This window comes from Tinamus guttatus, unplaced genomic scaffold (genome assembly GCF_059628265.1).
Source record: "Tinamus guttatus ecotype Peru unplaced genomic scaffold, ASM5962826v1 Tinamus_guttatus_pri_ptg000018l, whole genome shotgun sequence".
NCBI lineage: Eukaryota > Metazoa > Chordata > Aves > Tinamiformes > Tinamidae > Tinamus > Tinamus guttatus.
Genome location: NW_028288552.1, coordinates 1,176,601 through 1,198,499, shown reverse-complemented (window position 1 = coordinate 1,198,499; position 21,899 = coordinate 1,176,601). Strand labels below are relative to the sequence as shown.

Genomic DNA, 21,899 nt, shown 5'->3' with positions numbered 1-21,899 from the left:
CCTTTCTCCATTTCTCCTCGCCCCGCTGCTCCCACGCGCCGCGGCGGCAGGGGAGCGGCGCGAGGCCCGGGCACTCCCCGCGGCCAGCACTGCGCGGGGCCGGGCGGGCGGGCGCGCAGCCCGCCGCGGGGTCCCGCTTCCCCTCCTCCTCCTTCTCCTCCGCCGCCTCGGGCCGGCTGGTGGCGGCGGCGCTGGCGGGGAAGAGGAGGAGGAGAAGGGGGAACCCGAGCGCCTCCGGCCGGCGGTCGCCCAAGCGCGGGCGCCGCTCGCCGCCGGCCGGCAGAGGCGGGAGGCTGCGCTCGGGCAGCGGGCGCGGAGCGGCGCCGCGGGGGTTAAGCGCCGCGCTCGCCGTGGGCTCGGTGCCGGCGGGGAGGGGGTTAAGCGCCTGGCGGCGGCGGCGGCTGCTGCCACTCGGCTCCGCTCCGCGCCGGAGCCGTTACAGCGGGAAGATGGCGACGGAAGGCGCGAGCGGCGAGCCGGGCTCCGGCGCCCAGGAGGACTCGGCGGCCACGGCAGCGGTAACGGGGCATCTGCGGGAGCGGGGCTTGCACCCAGCCGGGGCGAGGAGGCTCCGCGTGGGGATGGGACGAAGCGGCGCTGCGGGACCTGCCTCCCCCGCTCCCTCCCTCCGCCCTCCTTCTCCCCCGGGGCGGGACGGGGCTCGGCTGCGGCGGTCCCGCCGCAGCCGAGCCCCGTCCCGCCCCGGGGGAGAAGAGATGGAGCGAGGGTCGCGGTGCCGCCATCCGCGGGCCCCCTGCGCGCTCCCCTCATTGTTCCCGCCGCTGCCCGGGCTCGGCGCGCGGCGGGGAAGGGCGCTGGCCGGGCAGGGCGCCCCGTCCCCTCGCCGCCCCCCGGCTGCATCCACGACGAGGAGCAGCGCGGGGGCTGCGCCCCTTCTCTGCGGTGGCCGGAGGGGCTGTCAGCCCGCGGCGGGGCGCGGGGAACGCGCAGGGCGGCCGAGCCTTCCCTGGCTTCTCCTCGCCGCTCGCCTCGGCGGTTCGCAGGGCCGGGGCAGCGCCCCGTCCCCGCCCGCGCGTGGGGATGGGCACGGCGGGGCCGCGAGGGGCAGCTCCCCGCCTAAAAGCGCCCCAGCAGCCAGGAGAAAACCCGCGCGTGCCTCTTCAGCAGGTGCTGAGGTGCCTCGGGGCAGGAAGGACACAGTGTGGTGCCAGTCCGCGTAAACCGCGCTCCTTGGGAGTCTTTCCCTTTCTGCCTAAATGTGCAAGCGATAGGGCTGCTTTCCGCTGCTCCTCGTGTAACGGATCTGCGGAGAGCAGAAGTTCTCTGCCTCCAGGGGCCATCTCGTCGTGTTCGGCCTTGCCTCTCACCTGTCCCGTGAACCTAAACCATGTAGAGCACTTGCAGAGCCGTCTCCCTCCCATCTCCTTCCCCAGGGGAGAATATCCAGAATCGGCTCTGTTCCTGTGTGCGGTGGTTGCTTGTGGGCTGTCTGGTGTTAATCAGCTTGTGCTAATGCTCCAGTTGACAGTTATTGGTGAGAAGTGGAGGGGAAAGTCCACTGCCAGGCTGTGTTCTCCGGGGCTGCAGAGAACAGCTTTTCCCTCTGACAAACACATTGGTTAGGATAATAAAATCCAGATTTATTTTGGGTCATTTCAGAAGGTAATGAGCCAAGAGGGAGAATGATGCTAGTTTCTATGAAATTGAAGGTATTGTTAATATATGTTTTGTTTTCTTTTGAACAGGCACTAGTTCTTCTCTGGAAGTGGGCTCTAACTGTCCCTTAAATTCCAGAGTCCTAAAAATTTGGTTGTACTTAAAAAGGAAAAAAATAATTCTTAGTGAATATGTATAACACCACTGCATTTAAAAATGACTTAACTGAGATATAGATGAATATTAAGGTAAAAATCATAAAAGCAAATAATTAAATACTTGAAAATTAATTTTAAGCAAAAATTTATGATGTTTCTTTAGTATATTCATATTGTTATTATCTTAAGTTAATATCTTAAAACAGCAGATCATAAGCAAGTAATGCCCTAATATTGCACTTTTGGATGAGGTAGTGTAAACCACTCATGCAATTTGATGATCTCATTGCCTAAGGTAAAAGTGGTAGCTCTACAATGCACACTGTTTTAAAAATACTTTTTTTAAATAAAGAGATACTAGAAGGTAACCTCAGTATTCCTCTCTAATTTAAGTAATAGCTGTATAACTTAAGCAATAGCTGTACTTAAGAGCTTAAGTAATAGCACTAACAAAATATTTTTAAAATGATGTCTTTTATTTTAATTTGCCTTCAGTCCTTAAATACTTGTTATTCCTTATCATTTTTTTCCCCTTGATGGTATAAACTTTGAATTTTTGGTTTCCTTTTATTTCTTGTATGGGAATTAAAAAAAAAACTCTCCTATGCAGTGAGAAGGTTTCAAAAATATTTATACAATACATACAAATTCCTTTTGTATGGTTATTCTGAAGAGCTTAATTTCTATCTTAAACTCAAGATACAAAATTAGGATTGAATCATTTTTTTTACTGTCAGGATTACAGTAAGCATCCAGGTGACTATTTTGTAAGTCACACTAAACTTAAAACTCTAATGAAATAATATATTTTCAGTACAGTTTTAGAATTTTCATTTTTTAAATTTTCAGAACCCTGAATACACACACACTTTTATTTATATATACACACACACATATATACACTTATATATATATTCACCAGGGAATTTGACTAAAAGAAAAATGTAGGGATTTTGCCTAAAAAAATCTAGAGTGTTCTGTAAGGCATTACAGTTAGGAGCAAGACCAACAGTCTTGTCATTCTGAGTTTCCTTTGATGAAGCACAGCAGTTGGTAAGCTCACCACCTCTTTCCCACAGAAACACTGGTATTTTTTCCATGGTAGGAAGAACAAGAAAGATGAAATGGGGCTAAGACTGGTCCTCTTTCATACCTACACTGGTTGCACTGGAGCCACTAGAATTGTATTGGTGCAGAATAACTTGAATTGAGGGATACATGTGTGTCTTTCAGGTTATCTTTGAAGGACTTTCACATGTATGATATCTACTAATAATGAGTATACAATAGTAAGAAATAATCCAGCTTGACTTTGTTGTTTAAACATGGAGCACCAGCCCGCAGCGAGTAGAGATCTGGCCTGTCAGATGTTGGAGTTTCAGTGAAACAAAGACTATGAAAAGCCTGTTCTGTCAAGCAGAATTTGTTAAAATTATTCAGGAAAAATATGCAGTAAAACCTTTCTGTTTAGAATTTCACTTGACCAGTGATTGAAAGCATAAATTATATTTTTCTCTAAATGAGGGCACCTTTGGCCATCTAAAAAGCTTTATGTAAAGAGAATATTTGTAGGCTGGAATTTTGACTTCTCTGAAGTCAGTCAGAATTTTGCTGCTGGCTTCATTAGTCTGAATGTCATTGGGAGTTGATGTGTACATATTTGAAATGATTGGTTGCTAGGGTATATTCAAGAAGCAAGAAAGTTTTGTTTCTTGAAGTAACTCTGCATATCATTGCACTGTTTTAGTGGAAAGTAGTGGAAGAGGCAGAATATAATTTATGAAATTTTAAGTCTACAGTTTATAACCTATTTGTATGTTATTACTTGTCCTGCAGCAAGATACAGTCTATGTTAATTATATTAAAAATTGTTATCAAAATAGATGAAGAGGCATTCAATGACACATTGTGATGGGATTTTGCAGGTTCACATGCTTAATTTGGTATATTCTGATCTATTGGTCTCTAAGAATGCTTGTAGTAGAATTGCCACTCTGGTCAATATAGTGGAATGTTACTAATGCTTCGGTCAGATCAGTTATGTGGGGTGTCTTAGGTAAGCTTCTTATCTGAAAAATGCTACAAGTAGCAGAAAATGAGACCAGAACCCTTGAGAGCAAAGACTATATGTCTTACTGGGGACTACATCCTGAGAAATGGTCACTGTTGTTTAGCTACCATGATCCTAATATGAAACAAGTTCTTGGTGTATTGTTACTGTTCAGAGAAGGGGTTTTCATCTAGTGGGATAGCAACACTGTTGCAACACTGTTGAGGTATTCCAACATACAAGTGGAACCTGGAGATGGCAGTAGTTATGTCTGTTGGAGTCCTGATCCTCTGTATCTCCTCTGAGAGACTAGACTCCATCCACCTTGCAGTAATATCCTTTATGCCTTGCTGTACAACCTCCTATCTGCCCCATCTCCCCTCATGCTGACCTGCAGCATTGCCTCTCCTGTGTGTTCTCCTCCCTGACCTGCAACCACAACCTCTCCTCCCTTGTAGTGAAGGTACAGGTGTTTGAGAAAAGAAAGCCACTAAATGTAATCTGCTTTGTAAATATTTATTTCATTTCCAAGTGCGGACTTGTCGCACTGTCATCAAAGTTGAAGCCCAAGGGGCAATGCTGTGAGTCAGCATGGGGAAGTGGTGGGTGGAGCACATCTATAAAATGCAGTGTGTTCTCCCCTCCTCCCTAATCAGTTGAATTTGATTGGGGTAAGCACAGGGGAGAAAGGCAATGTTTTAGTCTCTGAGGTGATATAGTGAGTTAGAAATAGAGATAGAGGTGGAGAAATTGGAAAGGGAAGAAGGAGAAGAAAGCACTCAGAGTTTAGGAAGACTGCAGTCTGAGGTATCCATCCCCACCTGCCCCTTAGAAAAAAAGAGAGCCATCGATTACAGAACCCTTGTAATACTTGAATATGTAAACAGGAAGGTGTCAAGTAGGCTTTGGTAAGAGATTCTCTCTTTGGTGGGTAAATTGTGGGTTCTTGGATCTTGAGTTTGGTTCTAACATAAAATTTTGAAGGAGTTAAAAGTAGCTCTAGAGATAACTTCAAGAGTATATATCTATGTTTGGATCTAATCATATACTATTTACCTTAGAAGTAACTTATTTGATATTGACTTTCAGACTAGAAAAAGCCTGTTAAATTTAAGCAATAGTATAAACATGGTCTGCAAAGTTGTGGGTCTGAATCCATAAAAAGAATGTGGGTACTTAACTCATACTGAAATCAAAGATACCTAAATACAATTGAGTGTTGATGGTTTGCAAATATATTTTAGCAGTTATGGGACTATCTGAATGATGAGAGCAGAGTAAGCAAGTAACTTCATGTGATGAACAATCCAGTAAAAAGTCAGTGAAGTAATGGGTGTGAATAATTAAATGCATGTTAAGTTCTCTCATGGTCCTTAGATATACTTGTATTACATTTTTACATTTTATGTAAGTTCTTCAGAAGTAAGTACTTCTTTTATGTAAGTACTTACTTTTATGTAAGTGCTTCAGAACTTAGGAAAGTTATCTTCAGATGATATTCTCTGCTGCAAGAAACCTCAAGCAAGACCTGATGTTAGTTACTCTAACTCAGAGATTCTAAAACTTTATAGATTTTATTGCCTTTTTTTTTGTTTTGTTCTGTATTGCTGTTTTTTTTTCCTGTACTTGCACCTTTTTCACTCACCTCCAAGCATACTGACTTAAAGAAGAATAAATGTAGCTTAAATGTTGAAAGCAAAAAAATCGTGTTGTCTCTAGAGTGTCCATGAACACTGTATGGGCATTATAATCGCTTCTTTCAGTACCCTCAACACTTGCAGAGCTTTCTGCCTTAGAAAAGGTTTGGGATTCATTTGACCACGTGCCTGTGTTTACATTGAGCTGGTTCTTCATACTTCCTTTTAGAGTCAGCGAAGAAAGAAGTGGTTATGATCTGTTTTATGAAACAAAATGGTCTGTTTTAGATATCTACTTTAGGACAGAATTGTGAACTCTGTTTTTGAGTAAAGTGACTCTTGGATATGTGACTCTTGGAGGTACAAGACCTCTGTGTTTAGGTGTTCACATGCATGCACTGTGTTTAATATCCCATTGCAGTCAGTGTGATGAATACAGTCAGTGGAGCCTTGAGCAAATAGTTCTAGTAGCTGATCAGCTTGGATAGTACTTGTCTGTTTTGAATAGCTCTCTGTTGATAGTAACAGCAGATTAAGCATCTCCCTCCCGTACTTACAGCCAACTTTGGATGTCTTAATCCTTGCCTGAGTGCTCCCTATAGTTGTCCACATAGAAGTGTTGACAGCATTTGAGATCCTCAAAGGTATCCTGGTTGGCCACCTACTGTCAATCCGGATGGCATGGAGGATTCTCCGAAATCATGTGTCACATATGCCTGCCCTGAAAAGATCTTTCTGATCCCCAGGGCTTTCCAAATTGGATGCTTAAATATAGGTAACTAAAGAGAACTAGTCAAAACATGCTTGTGCTTGATCTTGAATTCTGCTTGGGGAATGTACTCAGTACTGTAAAATGTGTGAATTGGAGTTTCCCTTGTGCAGTAGTTTCATGAGTCTGGTGATAATGCACTGATGGCTGTGAGGCCATCATGATATTAAAAATTTACTCCTTGTGGCCTAATAAATAATAGCAAATCATTTTATTTTTTAAACCTCAACAGGATTCTTGTGTGTGTTTAATGGAGCTCAATATAAAATATGTAACAAATGTAGATATGCACCTTTGCCTTCTCATCTAAAAGTACTCTTTTTGACAGCTTTTCCCTGTGTGCTTTCCTGTGCACCATTTTTCATAATTCTCTTCTACTCCATCTTTCCACCTCAACCTTCAATTACACCCTGCAGTTTTCTTTTTCAAGTTCTGGGTTATTGCCCAGTTCCCTCTCTAAAAAGGCTATATACTGCTTTTTGAGGAGGAAGGAGGCAACACAAACTCCTTGCAAAATGTGTCTGCAAATAAAATGTGGTGTTTTAGAGACTCGGGAAAGAGAAACCGTAGTCTTTTTCAGGTACTTATTCTTCTCAATCACATAAACCAGACATTTAAAAATCCTAAAAAGTGGGGGAGAGAAAATCATCTTGTATTTGAGCTGTGTATGACAAATTTCACATATTCCTACATTTGCGTTGCAAAACCAATATAATGTAAGGCTTGCTAGGTACTTGTTAAATTGCTGGTTAAATTGTTCCACGTATGCACTGGACAAGATATATGGGAGCCAAGTCTCAAGTGACATATAAATGATGAGACATTATTTTCTAGAGATGTGAAACATATGACTTTATTGGAAGATGTTAGGAGGATTACTTTTCTCAATCTAAATATTTCTAAATCTCTTTTTCTATAACGTAAGTGAATAGTGCTCCATATGAGCAACTGCAAGCAAGCCTGCCATGACTGATAATCCTAGTTGCGAAATGATGGCAGACAGGGATGTGATTAAGAGGAAGAATAGTTGGTAAAGGATACTTTATTTACCCAAATCTTAAACAATATTATATGACCATATCTTGGGAATACATTAAATCTTTATCTATTTTGTCGAGGTTAGGATACACTACATTGTAACTTTGCATGTGTTGATTTGGAGGTATGTGTGATGAGAGGCATGGTGGCATCTTCAGCATGTACGCTCTTACTCAGTGTCAGGTTACTCAAGGTATCCAGAATAAATTTAAGATGACTCTAAACTTTTCAGTCATTAGAGTACTGGAAAAAAGTTCATTCCAGTTTCAAAGTTTGTCAGATAAATTTGTAATAAGAAAGCCTCACCAAGGGGAAATCTTGCCTGACTAACCTGATAGCCTTCTATGATGAAATGACTGGGTGGATAGACGAGGGGAGAGCGGTGGATGTCGTCTATCTCGACTTCACCAAGGCTTTTGACACCGTCCCTCACAACATCCTCCTGGGCAAGCTCCGCAAGTGTGGGATAGATGAGTGGACAGTGAGATGGATTAGGAACTGGCTGGATGGCAGGGCCCAGAGAGTGGTGATCAGCGGTGCAGAGTCTAGTTGGAGGCCTGTGGCTAGTGGGGTCCCCCAGGGGTCAGTCCTTGGTCCAGTCCTGTTCAATTTATTCATCAATGACCTGGATGAAGGCACAGAGTGCTCCCTCAGCAAGTTTGCTGATGACACGAAACTGGGAGGAGTAGCCGATACCCGAGAGGGCTGTGCTGCCATCCAGAGGGACCTGGACAGACTGGACAACTGGGCGGTGAAAAACCTCATGCAATTCAACAAGGCCAAGTGCAAGGTCCTGCACCTGGGGAGGAATAACCCCAGACACCAGTACAGGCTGGGGACCGACCTTGTGGAGAGCAACTCCGCAGAGAGGGACCTGAGTGTCATGGTGGATGATAAGTTGACCATGTGGCAGCAGTGTGCTCTCGTGGCCAAGAAGGCCAATGGGATCCTGGGGTGCATTAAGAAGAGCGTCTCCAGCAGGTCGAGGGAGGTGATCCTGCCCCTCTACTCAGCCCTGGTGAGGCTGCATCTGGAGTACTGTGTCCAGTTCTGGGCTCCACAGTACAAGAGGGATGTGGAGCTGCTTGAGAGAGTCCAGCGCAGGGCTACAAGGATGATCAGGGGCCTGGAACATCTGCCCTATGAGGAGAGGCTGAGGGAGCTGGGCCTGTTCAGCCTGGAGAAGAGAAGGCTGAGAGGGGATCTAATCAGTGTATATAAATACCTCAAGGGAGGGAGTGCAGAGGACGGTCATGGTCTCTTTTCAGTGGTGGCCACTGATAGGACTAGAGGAAATGGCCGGAAACTGAAACATCAAAAATTCCGTAGGAACTTAAGGAAAAATTTCTTAACAGTGAGGGTGACAGAGCACGGGAACAGGCTGCCCAGAGAGGTTGTAGAGTCTCCTTCTCTGGAGATCTTCAAAACCCGCTTGGATGCAGTCCTGTGTCACGTGCTCTAGGTGACCCTGCGTGTGCAGGGGGGTTGGACTAGAAGATCTCTAGAGGTCCCTTCCAACCCTAAGCATTCTATGATTCTATGACTCCATAGCGGTAGCATTATTCTTAACCAACATTTGAAAAATGATTGTCTGTTTTCTTATTTTGTGATATGATGATGCATGTCTGATTGATGCCATTTTTCTAACACTAAAATAATATTTACGTAAAGGCAAGCAGTTATTAGGCCCTTAAGTTCATTTCTTTTCATCTTAAACACCCTTTAAATGCTTTATTTCTCTCTTCGTCTTTGTGTGTCTGTTTTGATCAATTTTTGGACATCAGTTTGGGGGGATTTTTTTTTTCCTTTTATACTTGAAGGCCTATCTGATAGAGCTAGCAGCCTGTACTTTATTTTATTTATTCTGCATTAAATAAATCTGATGCATCAAACAAAAGTAGCTGGTAGCATATTCCCAACAAGGAGGTAGTTCCTGCACAATTTCAGCTGTGGAATATTTTCATTCAGGAAGAAGTGGATTCAAAAATTACGTAGATACTCAAAAAGCAATGGGGCAAGTTGACAGCAGGTGTATCAGTCAAGGGCTGCTACATGCAAAATTGCTATTTCTGACTCAGGAGGTGCTCAAGGGCATTCATTATTTGTTGCCGCTGCAGACAGGCACCAGGCTAAGCAGGGCTTTTACTCTGATATGCTATAACTCTTCATATGCAAGGTTGTTTTCCTAGTTCTCACTTCAGCTTCTTAACATGAGAATATAAAAGCTGCATATGTCTATCTATTGTCTTTTATATGTGTTTATTTGTATGTAACTTTAGATTACGAGATAGCACTTTAAATGTCTGTTGTTGCTGCCTTTTCATGTGAGCTAGTTTGGTAGTATGTACTTGGGCAAAATTTACTTTAATTGCTTGATCAGGTGCTTAATTAAGAATCTCATCACTGTATCATGTATGTCGAATAATGCCTCAGGTTTTTTAAGAACATAGCAGTGTTTTCATTTATGTCTTTAGCTTAACTCTTGTGGAAGATCTTGTGGTAATTAAGTTTTACCTGTGATGTAGTATCAGTGTTTTGATAAAGAGCTGTCCTCTTGCCTAAAGAGCCTTGGGGGCCGCCCTTGGTCAGAAGAGGAAAGCATATTTTAGGAAGAGAAGACAGCCTAGTGGTTAAACCACTAAATGGAGACTCCAAAGACTGCTACTAAATATTGAGTTTTGCCCTACTTGCTTCCTGTGTGGTTTGGAAAAAACTACTTAATATCTTTGCATCAGTTTTCCATCATGAAAAATAGAAGTTAAAAAGATCTTATTTGAATAAATTAAATGATGTGCTCAGACATCATGAAATGATTTATAGAAGAAGGAAGATGGATCAGCAGGCCCTACTATCTGCCTGAATTAAATTTAATACTTAAAGATACTGAGAGTGAATTCTTCTACAATCGATGGGGAGACAAATGGGGCTAGAATACTTGAGGAATGGTATGTTTTTAAAGACTTTGCACTTTACGTAGCCACGGATTGGTGAGCAATGTATAGAATTGTGAGGAGCATTGTGAGAAGCTGTTGCAGCATATGTTAGAAAAAAGCCTTCAGAAAAAAATGGTTGGTTTTTTTTTTTGATCTGTTGCCATGAAGGGTGAGAGGTATCCTCGGGTCAGAAAGATTGCAGACCTATACAGCAAAAATATAGGATAATTACTGGTCTGCCTGAACTTTTTTGGGTTGGAGTTGAATGGCACTGTACCCGAAACAGTTACACTTGTTGCAAAGAGTAGTCCAATCACTTGTCCTCTTGCTGGTCCATGCTGTTCAAATACAAATAAAAGTTCAATATGATGTGTATCGAATACAAATAAATAATGTTCTGGCATACAGATCTCCCCAGCCATTTATGCACATCTGTGTGTGTTGGATTTACTCTGGTTCTGTTTTTATTTTGTGCTTAAAACAACTTGAACTTTTAAGTAACTTTGATCTGTGGCTTCCTCTTCCATTCTGAGGAGAGAGCAACTGCTTTGCTCTCCTCTTGCCTTGATAAAGTAGAAATGGTACTTGCGTTGTTCTTTATTGGATTTTCCTTACAAGAAGATAATCCCTTGGGTAGCCGAACTCTTAAATTTGACTTCTTCTCTCAGGGAAAGTATCCAGAATGTCCAGATGTGCAGTACAACTGAGCGACCGATCACTTCATCCTGTAAATAGCTGGTTAGCTGCCTCTCAGGTCTTTGCTAGGAGACACCTCTACATCCTGGCAAAGGCCGCAGTGTTTCCCTTGCAGTGAATAGTGCGTCATGTTTTGAGCTGATAACTGAATCTGCACGAGGAATGGAGTGGGAGAGAAGCGCCTCCTGAGGCTGCGTCTGCCTATTTGGCTTTGTGTGACAAACATAAGACATGCCCTCTGCCATCCTATCTGATGCAGACCTCCTGGATCAGACCAAGGGTTCAGGAGGCCCAGTGTTCTGACAGAATTAGGACATGACAGCATTAGGAGATAGTGTTTAGAAAGAAAATATCAACCTAATCATTTCTTGGGTCTCTTCTTTTTCTACTCCCTTGGTCTTTTGTAATTATTATATATCCCTTAAAATATTCCCCTTTATATTTTATGAGATGTTCCCTTGTGTTAGTGGTGCAAGACTCGGTGAACAACAGATTTGTATTCAGCTTTGCGATTTTTTAATTCAGTAATTCTCCTCTCCACCTACATTTCCAAAGAGAAGACCTCCGACCTTGTAGTTTTTCCTCAGTTTAAATAAAAAGAGATGGACTATTTGTTATTGATTTTGACCTTATGTACTGTAAACTAAACCACCTCAAGTTATGGATGTTTGAGGAACCTATGATTAGGACTTGACATATCTACTTTTTTCATTTAAAATAACTAATACAGTCATTTAATTAGTAAGTTAATCAGTGTTTTGTTTCTTACAGAAAAGAGAATTTGATGTGGATAACCTAAGCAAAGCAGAATTGCGCATGCTTTTGAGTATAATGGAAGGAGAACTGGAAGCACGAGACCTTGTAATTGAAGCCTTGCGGGTAAGTTACAGGGTTATTTTTTAGATTCTCTATTTGTTGCTTCATTTTTACTGTACATAGAACATTAGTAGAAAAATGAATTGTGTGTTTTTTTTTTAAATAAGAGTTTTATGTTTCTTAAATCTCAAAATCATAAATAAATTCCTGTTGAATTGTTACCATTTCGCAAAACTATGTAATTTGGGTATAAAATAAAATTTAGTATAAAGTACCAACAAGAAAATAGAGATTTTTTTTTCTTTTTGAGGGGAAAAAGGCAAAATGACTATTTACATTCTGCTGTGCTGTAGAATAATTTTGAAAGGAAGGAATAATTTCAAAGGAATATTCAGTCCATTCTTCATTTGTTCTGATGATCTCTGTATTTGTGTGCATCTAATGTGCATCTATATTCATTTTCTGCAAGATGGGAAGATGGACAAAATAAGTGGCTGATTAGGGAAAAGCTTTTTAAAAAATAAAAGATTAAATATAACTTTCATATATAATATAAAATAAAAGTGAGTTCTAAAAGCATTCACAAGTGCTTGATTAGATTTTTTGCCATAGCAGGCGTGTGTATAAAAGTTTCTGCTTTAGACGGTTGCATTCTGAAGGACAGTTTACAATCTGGAAAATTTACAAACAGAACTATTTTAATCAAAAGATTATTTTTTATGGCTGTAAAAATCATGAACAGATTTTTTTTTTTAATTTAAAGTTGATCATGAACAGAATAAAATTTAATGGAGTTGCAAAACAGACCTCAGGTTTAGGGGGAAAACAGTCCTATGTGGATTGAAAATATTTATAGTTTGATAGTTAGATAGAGGCAAATAATGGCCGTTCGGATCTCTTAAAGCAAAATCTCTGTATAATAAAATACATTTGATACTACGTGTTAGTAATATATTTATATTGATTGTGAGGGAATGTTGGAACATATTCCATTTGTAATGTCACAATAACAATTGTAGCCACATTTTATTCATTTTTAATTTGTTTTGTTACGGTTTCAGCTCACTTTATGCAAATGGTGCTTTCAAGTAGCTGTCCCTGATGCATCTGTATTAATAACAAAAGAATTTTGGTGCATAAACCTCTGTAACAAAATCGCTATTACCATTTTGCAAAGGCAGTAAGACACTGGAAGCAATATGTTTCTGAGAGATTACAACACTTTCAAGTTACTTTGTGTTTGGCCTTCAGGTATATACATGTCTTGAAAAGTACTGCCTTTTTATTTAATAGCTTTAAAATGTCACATCTACATCTCACTTGCTCAGAACAGGAAATTTTATTTTCCGTGACAATCATGGTAAGATAATATAGAAGTAATAAGAAGGGAAAACAAAGTGCACACCCAATTCAGAATGTCTTTTTTTGACTATTCTGGCATTGGAGGAATGCAAATAGAATATTCAGGTGAATTTCTGTAATATATATTCATGAACCTAAAATAGTAAAGTATTTCATACCTCCTTAACAAATAATGGATATATTGCTGTTGGATGAAATACAGAAAAATGGATGCAATGCACATTTGTTCATTGGGAACATTAAATGTCCAGCACAGGGCAATCACAGGAGTGAAAAAGTCTACGTTACTGATTGCCAGGCACCTGCTAAAGTTTGCAGGAGTTAAGTGTTTTTTTGATGACTAGGAGAGAGATCAAAGCAAAACATAGCTCAGTTTCACATAAGATGCAGAAACACTGATTTTTTTTTTCTCCTCCTGCTTCTAAGTTCATAGTTTCTGCACTTTTTAGTGTAACACCCAAATTAAAATCCATATGGAGTTTACCTTTTTAACCATATTGAGAAACTTGGAAGTTATATCTGCTGAAGAATTTGGAGCTGCAAATCTTGGAACATGAGTTACTGCAAGTCAGAAGTACTAGAAGTAAGTTGGAGCTTTCAAGCAGTCCATGAAATAAGCTACTAGCTATTGTAGCTTATTTCATGTAGACCTAGCTAAATGTGGGTCTATTTTAAAAGGGACTAGCAGGAAAATTCCATTTGTTGAATTTGATACAGACTCTCAGAGTACTTTTGTTTCAACTTATTGACAAACATACCTTGTGCCCTGTAGCTTAAACAGTAAGAAATGTAGTTTAAACAGTATTAGAAGTAGGCTCATTCAGTAGTGAAGAACCATAAATTTATTTAAAGTAGGCACCATTTTTCTTGTGATTTATATATTTAATTGGTTATGCTTAGGTAAAAATCTCAAATTTCTGTAGTACAGTATCATTAGAACTCTCCTTAAATGATTTTTCATAATGTGAATATGTTTAATAACTATTTTCATATATATATTATTCATTCTGCAGCAGTTATAATAACTGCTATCTAAATTCTACTGTCTCCTAACAAGACTGTACTTGATTATCAGCATATTCAAACTAAATTTCTTCCAGATGTCAGTCCTTAATGTCCTGTAAGTTAATATAATTCTGAAGTCCATGTGACTTGAGTTGTGTATATCCTCTTGAGAGATCTGAGTGTTTTTAAAATTGGCTGTTGCAATGTAGGTTTTACTGGAGACGCTGAATAATACTTTGTTTTCCTTACTAAAGGAAATTTATTTTGGTCAGAATGCAAGATAGTATTGACTTGAACATTTGTCCAAAAGAAACATTAATTGTTCTGAAGCCAGTTTTGATAAATATTGTGGTTTTTTTTTCTACATTCATGAAACAATTTGCAATAGTCATAAGGAAATGGCTTGCATATGAGGGAAAGGGTTCTTATGTCATTATGCCTGCTACTGCAGGCAAGCATTACATACATTCTGTTTTAAAAGGTGATACTTTTTTTAGGAAAGGATTTTTTTAAAAGCCACTTATGCTTGAGTCTCTTTCAAAGTTTAATTTCTTTGATATGTCAAAAGCTACCAATTCATAGCCTTAGTTGTTCTAAGTAACATGTGTATATTTCATAAACACATGTATATATCATAAATATTTCTCCTCTCAATTTTTAGCTGTTGTGACATAGGTTAATTTATAAGTAGTTTTATATGTCCTTGCTCTGTTAAGAACTAAATCTTCTTTTATTATCTCTATCTCTTGGTTGTCATTATACTTTCTTCTCTAGAATGACGTAAGTTTAAATTCATCATTCCTAAGTGTGTTTGCCCTTATCCATACTGATTTTTACAAGGTTTCACTGAAGGTTTGTAAAATTTGTGTAATTGTTTCTACTTATTTGCCTATTAGAAGTGTCTCTCCTGGAAGATTCTGGCATTATAGGGGGCAGCTCTTGATCACAGGACTGATAACGCACAGTATAGTTAATTAAAACCTGACCCATGTGGTACAAATAACCCACATCTAGCATGAATTTGCATGCTTTACTAAAGTTCTCAGACATATTAGAGCTTATGAATTTTCTTTCTCTAGAAAACAAGTTATGAAAAAAACACATGCACCTTCTACATCCATTGATGAGATGTTTTTCAGGTTGGCTCTTACAGGAGCATAGTTCTGCTGGTGACAAATGTGTCTCTCCTGGTATGTAGGCTGTACCATAGCAATGAACACCTTGCCTGCAGTATTCACTGCTGAGATCAAACACTGATTTATTTCAGTGAATTAAGAACTAAGAACTAGGATGCTAGAACAATATTTCTGAATTTCAAATATGAAGTTGGAACTTGTTCCTTGCAGTTTTCTGTGATGTGTGTATACTAAGTATACATTGTGGAATAATCACTTAAACAGCTTTAAGAGTCAGTAAAAATTGGGGATTTTGTTTCTTTCATGTCAGTTAGTTGTGTCCGTTAGTACTGCTGTGATACTGTTATTCTGAAAAGGAAAGAACTTGGATTTGAGAATTGTGTTATTTTCAGATGCTTCATTTCTAGCTGTCTATTTACAAAGTATTCATTCTATCATAAAAGGAATTTGTATTTCATATTTTTCAGCTTATTTTCTCTTGATGCTTTCACATGTCTTAGAAAATAGCAGTTAGCTTCTCATATACCACATTTTTTAGGATGCTGCTTAGCTTCTTTTGCTTTAAAATTTAGTTCTGTCAAATGAAAAAAAAAAGAATATCTTAAGAGTTTGTTACTCTGCTTTAAAAATAAGTAGATAATAAAAAGGTGAGAAATGCCTATTGGTTTTATTGGAAATACATGTTGTTAATTTAGCTTGTCTCATGGTGCGGGGGAAAGATAAAAATGTAGTTAGTAAAGGTAATAGTGCTGATGTGATGGATTTTGTTAAGGCACTTGAATTTAGGCTACATGATAAATTACCAAACCCAAGGTGGCACATCTTAGCGATAATTAACTAAATTTAGAAGGTTTTTGTGCATAATGAGATATAATGTTTTCATTGTATTTTGTATCAATGATTGAAATACTGAAGTTTGTTTTGGAACAGAAATAAAACTTTGAATTCAAACTATATTCAGAAGAAATATACCAATCACATTTGTTTAATTCTGTATTTTCACGATACATAATTACTCTTGTTTTTTTTATAGTATGTACAGCTGATGATATATAATGCCACATAGCATTGTCTTTTTAAATTAAGGGATATTGCTTCCCGATTCAGTGACCGAAACATTATCTTACTGGATCAATATCTCTTATCATTACTGTGATAAAATAGTTTTGTTTGATATACCGGGAGAAATTATAAGTTTTTTTTTGTCCTTAGCATGTATTTCTTACAGCATACTCTGACTTGTACAATACAGAATCATAGTATTTTGATGAATTATCTCTATTCAAACCCTTTTGCTTTTTAAAGAAAGATTGGCTACATGGAAGATGGAAGTCAGAGAAATTTGGATTTGAAAAGAGATACAGAAATTATCAACTAGAGCAATTTAAGTTGCGGGACAAGTCCAGGGTGGGGGGACCAGAATCCTTGCAGGAGCAGATATTTGTCACACTTCAGGTCAAATTTCCAGATTTACTCTCCAAGTGAACAGTTAAATAGTTGTTGAGGCATTGTCAAAATTCGTCTCGAAGAACATGAGCTTTATGTAAATCTTTCTAATTATAGTGAATGATTTAAGGTAGTTCTTTTTTAATCTGTAATTTCTTTACTTTAGTAGGCCCAGAATGTGAATTGCACTGCAGTTTAATTGAAGTTCAGATTACTGTTTGAATCATTACAGTTGTTTCATTAATAAGCACTAGCATGCTGTTTAATTGCAATTTGGAAAACATACAGTGGAAAAAAAGGAAGGGAGACTTCACTGTCACTGCTTCCTGCATCTGTCTCAATTATCCTACTAAACTGCCTGCCTAGAGTAAAGGGATAATATATTCCTAATGTAGAGGTAATGTGGCCACATTATCAAGGCACAGGACTGGCCTCCTGGCCTCACACACTGTGACCTCAAATATAGCCTTTTTTTTTTTTTTTTTTTTTTTTTTTTTCTCCTCTAGCCATAAAGTGGTCTGCGGTGGTCTGCATCTGCTTGTTTACCAAAGGATTTTTTAAAGTGCATTGACCCTCATATGATGAATTGAAGTGCTAGTGTTAGCTGTCAAGCATGGAATTATAAAGACTAAATACTGTGCTTAGTGGTGATTTTCTCATAAAATTAAATCACTAATGGGTTATTTTTCCTTTAAGATTATATAAAACATACTTATCTGGGATTTACTTTTTTATATGTAATTTCATTTGTATGTACATCTGATATGTATAAATTCATTTGCCTATGTGAGTATGTGGCGAATAGAAAAATAAAAATGTATATTATACTTGGTGCTATGGAATTCGTTAATTAGTGTGAATAAAAAGCAAATTCTTTTGTACTAGGTTCTTCAATATATTTCACTACATAGATTTAGAAAAAATTGTTGATGAAATACACAATGCTGATTTCAAAATAAAATATCTAAAGGAATTGTTGATACTAGCAGTAGCTATTTTTTTGTTTCATCAAAGGTGAGTACAAATCAGTGATGTTGCATGAAGCAATATCTTTTCTCTGAGATTAAAGGAGCTCTAAGTTAATGGATTCTATGTATGTGATGGCAGGGTGAGGAGAATAGTATGAGGATGGCAAGGTAATATTAGTTGTGCTTCTTTGGAGTTGTAAAGCCCTACTATATTTTGTTTTTACAATGGTTTTCTAAGGAAGGAAGACTTATCTTCTCTATAGGTGTTTGTAACAATATCTGTTTTGCCCTCTAGCCAGTTTCTGGAAAATTGCCTTCACAATTTCAAAAATAGTTTCATAAAAGCAGACAGCTGTGTAAGAGAAGACATACTGTTTTAGTCCCATAGCTGAAGGAATGGTTGAGATTTATGTGAGAATTATGTGTGTGTTATTAGACATCATATATGAAGTACAACGTCAGGACAAAGCATTAATTTAGATGCTCAGGGAATTGAAGTTAAACTGTCTAAGTCTATAAAAAGATAAGCAAGAAGAAATAAACCTGCCATGGAATTTATTTTTTCTGCAAGAATTGTTCAGTGCAGTCTATCTTTCTGAATCTAATCAGCTTAGACAGGCCTGCAGGCTAATCAATAGAGCTGAAAATGAATCATACTTTTCTATATTATGTCTGAATAGGAGATCCAAATTAGATAACTTCTGACATCACTAGCAAGGTATGTGAGTTCTTGAAGAACAGTTGTCAAATTGTGTAATGAAAATGTAGATATTAATATAATGAAATATACATCTAGGAAGATAATTATAACATTACAAGAGTAGATAAAAGATTTAATCTTTAAATCTTTAAAAGATTTAAAGAATTAATTTTTTAAAGTTTTTGTGAGTCTGTATTCTTGATAGACATAAATTAATGCATGATATGTTACATAATGCATAACAGCTCACACTCATAATTAAGATTGCATTCTATTAGCTTTACCTTAAAAAAAAAAAGTAAAAAAAACCCAAAATTTAAAAATAAGGACAAATGGCTTTTAAAAAAAGTACAGTGATTACTGATATCATTTAACACTGTGTGGATTATGAAACATTACTTTAAAGTAGGTTATAATACATTAACAGCCAGTTCTCAGGTCCCAGCTCTGCTGTTAGTCATTTTCATTCAGGATATCAGTTTTCAGTTTCATAGAAGTTCTGTATTTTAAAGTTAGTCTTAAAAAAAAAGTATTATAATATATTTTTAGAAAAGGTAATTTGTTTTGAAATGGTAGGATTTTTTCAGATTTTTTGTGAAGGTTTGAAATGAAAAGACAAAACATTCGATTTTCAAAACTATAATAGTATAGACTTACATTAAACATTGGGAAACTGTGTGTTTGTTTATATAGATAAGTGTATTAAATGAACTACATATATAAGATACATCTGCATTTAATTCAGATCAAGAATGTATTTTTGAAGAAAATTTCTCCAGTTACCCCCACTTAACTGTGATTTGCCTCACAGATCTCTCGTGAACTGAACTGCATTTGGATAAACTTAACCAAGAAGTGTATTCCAAATATAACTCTAAAATGATTCCTCTGATGAATACTAAGTCTACATGAGGAGATTCAAGCTAGACCAGGGTAACCCAAATGGACAGAGGGTAGGCACATCCTCAGCATCACCTGCATTGCTCTGCAGATTTGTTCCTACTATGCTGTAGTACGTGCTACTGTAGTCGCTGTATGCCCATACTTTCCATTGCTCTGGGTGATTTGGTAAATTGTAATGGAAAATATGAGATGATTTGTCAAGACTTTAAAATTAGTTTTGTAGTTTCTAAAAGCAAAAATCTTCCAGTGTTTTCCACCATTATGGTCATTCTTGAGTTTAAAACAGATGGAACTTGCTTGTGAAATTGCCACATGGGTCACTGTAAATTGTTATTCGTGTGTCCTTTCCCTCCAAAGGGCAGAACACATTTTCTGCTCAAGCTAGTTTGATTTCAGGTCTTGACTTTGCATTGTGGAAGCCTATTCTTAGTAAACTTGTCTTTCAATATCAGCTGATATAATGACTGAACAAAGTGGTTTTATTTTAATTTTGGTGAAAACAATTGTTTTTGTGGTAACTGTTACGTGTACATATTTCTGTGTAACTTCATCAATTCTTTAAGATGAAATGTTTTTTAAAAAAAACCTTAGTGTGTTATATTTAGTTTATCACAAAAATATATTAACAACTATTTTTTGAAAGTAACTTAGACTTATACTAGAAAATTTGATATTTATAATTATGCAAAATTGGAGCCTTTCATGCATGTCTTTGCATTTCAATAATGAACTATATGTACAGCTCTTCTCTCTTACCCTGATCTGTCTACTTTTCAAAGAGTTGTGCCTACCAAAGTCTTCTTCACTTGGGCAGTGAAGACTTTTGCTTCTGTACATTGAGAGATTACTTAATAAGTACAATTTAATATATGAGCTACAGTTTTGTGTCCTTTTTATGCTGTTATTGCAATATGTAAGTTGTAATGGGGTGATACTTTGCCTGTGAATTACACCTCAAAATAGGAACATTACTATCAGCAGAATTGTCAGTTATGTTTGGGTAAAGTTTTTATCTCAAACTATGGTATAAAGCCGACAAGAGTGGTGCAATAGGCTTAGGACTTTCAAAATGAACTGTAGAGCTGGAGGGATGAGGAGAAAATCTGTGAGCTATTGGGGAAAAGGGAATGAAGCCATATCCAGTTTGGCTGTTCGTGGATAGGCTGACAGGTATAAACAAAAACGTAGAAAATTACATTTTTAAGAAGTGCAGTCTGTCACAGGAAGATAAATTGTCAAGGTCCTTACATGCAGTAATTGGGCTAAGTTACTGTGGATTCAAAATCTATGTCTAAATTTCCACCATACAAATACCACTTTTCTCAGATATAAAAGAATGAAGGACACAAAAGGCTGACAGTAGAAGTTTCTGGCAGTCACTAAGACAAATTGTTTTGTAGCAGGTGTCTAAAAAATGGTGATTAGTTAGGAGGAGGAATGGAATATGTTAAACTGTATGTAACAGAAGGTTATTGTTTCAGACAGCATGATGGCAATTATTGGTCTTGGTGGCAGAAGTCAACCATGATGTGGGAATCAGATTGCCTTGTTTGCATTGTCATTTTTGCATGTTGCATTTTTTTTTTTTAATTCTTGCCAAATTTTTACAGAGGTGGTAGTCTGTGTTTTTTCCTTGCTGATCTGACCATTACTCTTGATTCATTGACTCCAATTGCAACTGCAGTTCTGCTGCTCATGAAATATGCTTGTGAAAAATTTATTCTGCTTTGAATCTGGTTTATCTCTACTTGTCCATTGACAATCAAAACGATTCCATTTTTGAACAAAGGTTTTTTTTTTTTAATTGGTTTGTTGTCAATTTATCAACATGGCTGTCAGAGTATTATTCGGCTGTTGCAGGCTCTTAAAAATTGATTAAAAGGACACTATGAACTATGAACAAACCTCAGGTTAGTAGATTAAATGATTTGCAGTAGCTTGTTTAGAATGCTTTTTTTTAATTCTTTGTGCTTGATTTTAAATCTAAACATAATCCAGAGTGCTTTTTATTTAGCTAATTGAGAAGTAGTTAGAACAGGAAATCAGATTTTGAACATCCTTTTAGATTTTTTTTGTAGTTGGTGTATTATGTCAGCTAAATTTATTTTTATTAAATTGCTTACATATTTGGCTAAACTGTTTTATTGCCTAACATTTCAATGTGCTAATACTAAATATTTGCGTGGGCCTAATTTTTAGGAATTGCATAATTGTGGTTACAGTGGGAGAAAATACCTCTTGTCTGACTTAAAAGGTAATGGTCAAGACTGCCCGTGACTACAGAAGCCAACACAACAATGAAGGAATTGCTGTGAAGTTAAAGGAGAATCTTATATCTCATCCTTGATACTGTCAGAGCCCATGTTGTTAATAATTTGGAAATACAGTGTAAGGTAATGCTAGGATTGCTTAACATACATATTTTGTTTAAAGGATCTTTTCTGATGCCTATAAAAGTATTTACTTAGAGTTTTCTTAGTAGATATATTTCTGTGAGCATGTGCAATCAAAAATATTTATCTTTTATGCACAATAAACAATTAAAATGAGATGTATTTGATTTTCCTTTTAAGGCATAGCGGTATTTCTTGTATTTTATTATAAATGGAAGCAAATCTTACCTGTGCCAGTGGATGCTGGAGCTGCTGCAGCAGCAATGCTGTGT

The 21,899-nt window shown here is 38.0% G+C and overlaps 1 protein-coding gene across 1 annotated transcript in view; it reads left to right on the top strand.

Annotated features, from left to right (window-relative positions):
* Positions 1 to 367: 367 nt before the first annotated feature.
* CTTNBP2 (cortactin binding protein 2) overlaps positions 368 to 21,899 on the top strand; it is an 85,267-nt gene continuing 63,735 nt past the window's right edge. The window contains 2 exon segments of the mRNA XM_088523751.1: positions 368 to 518; positions 11,670 to 11,777. Of these exon segments, the coding sequence (XP_088379877.1) occupies positions 450 to 518; positions 11,670 to 11,777 (177 nt within the window). The 5' untranslated portion in view covers positions 368 to 449.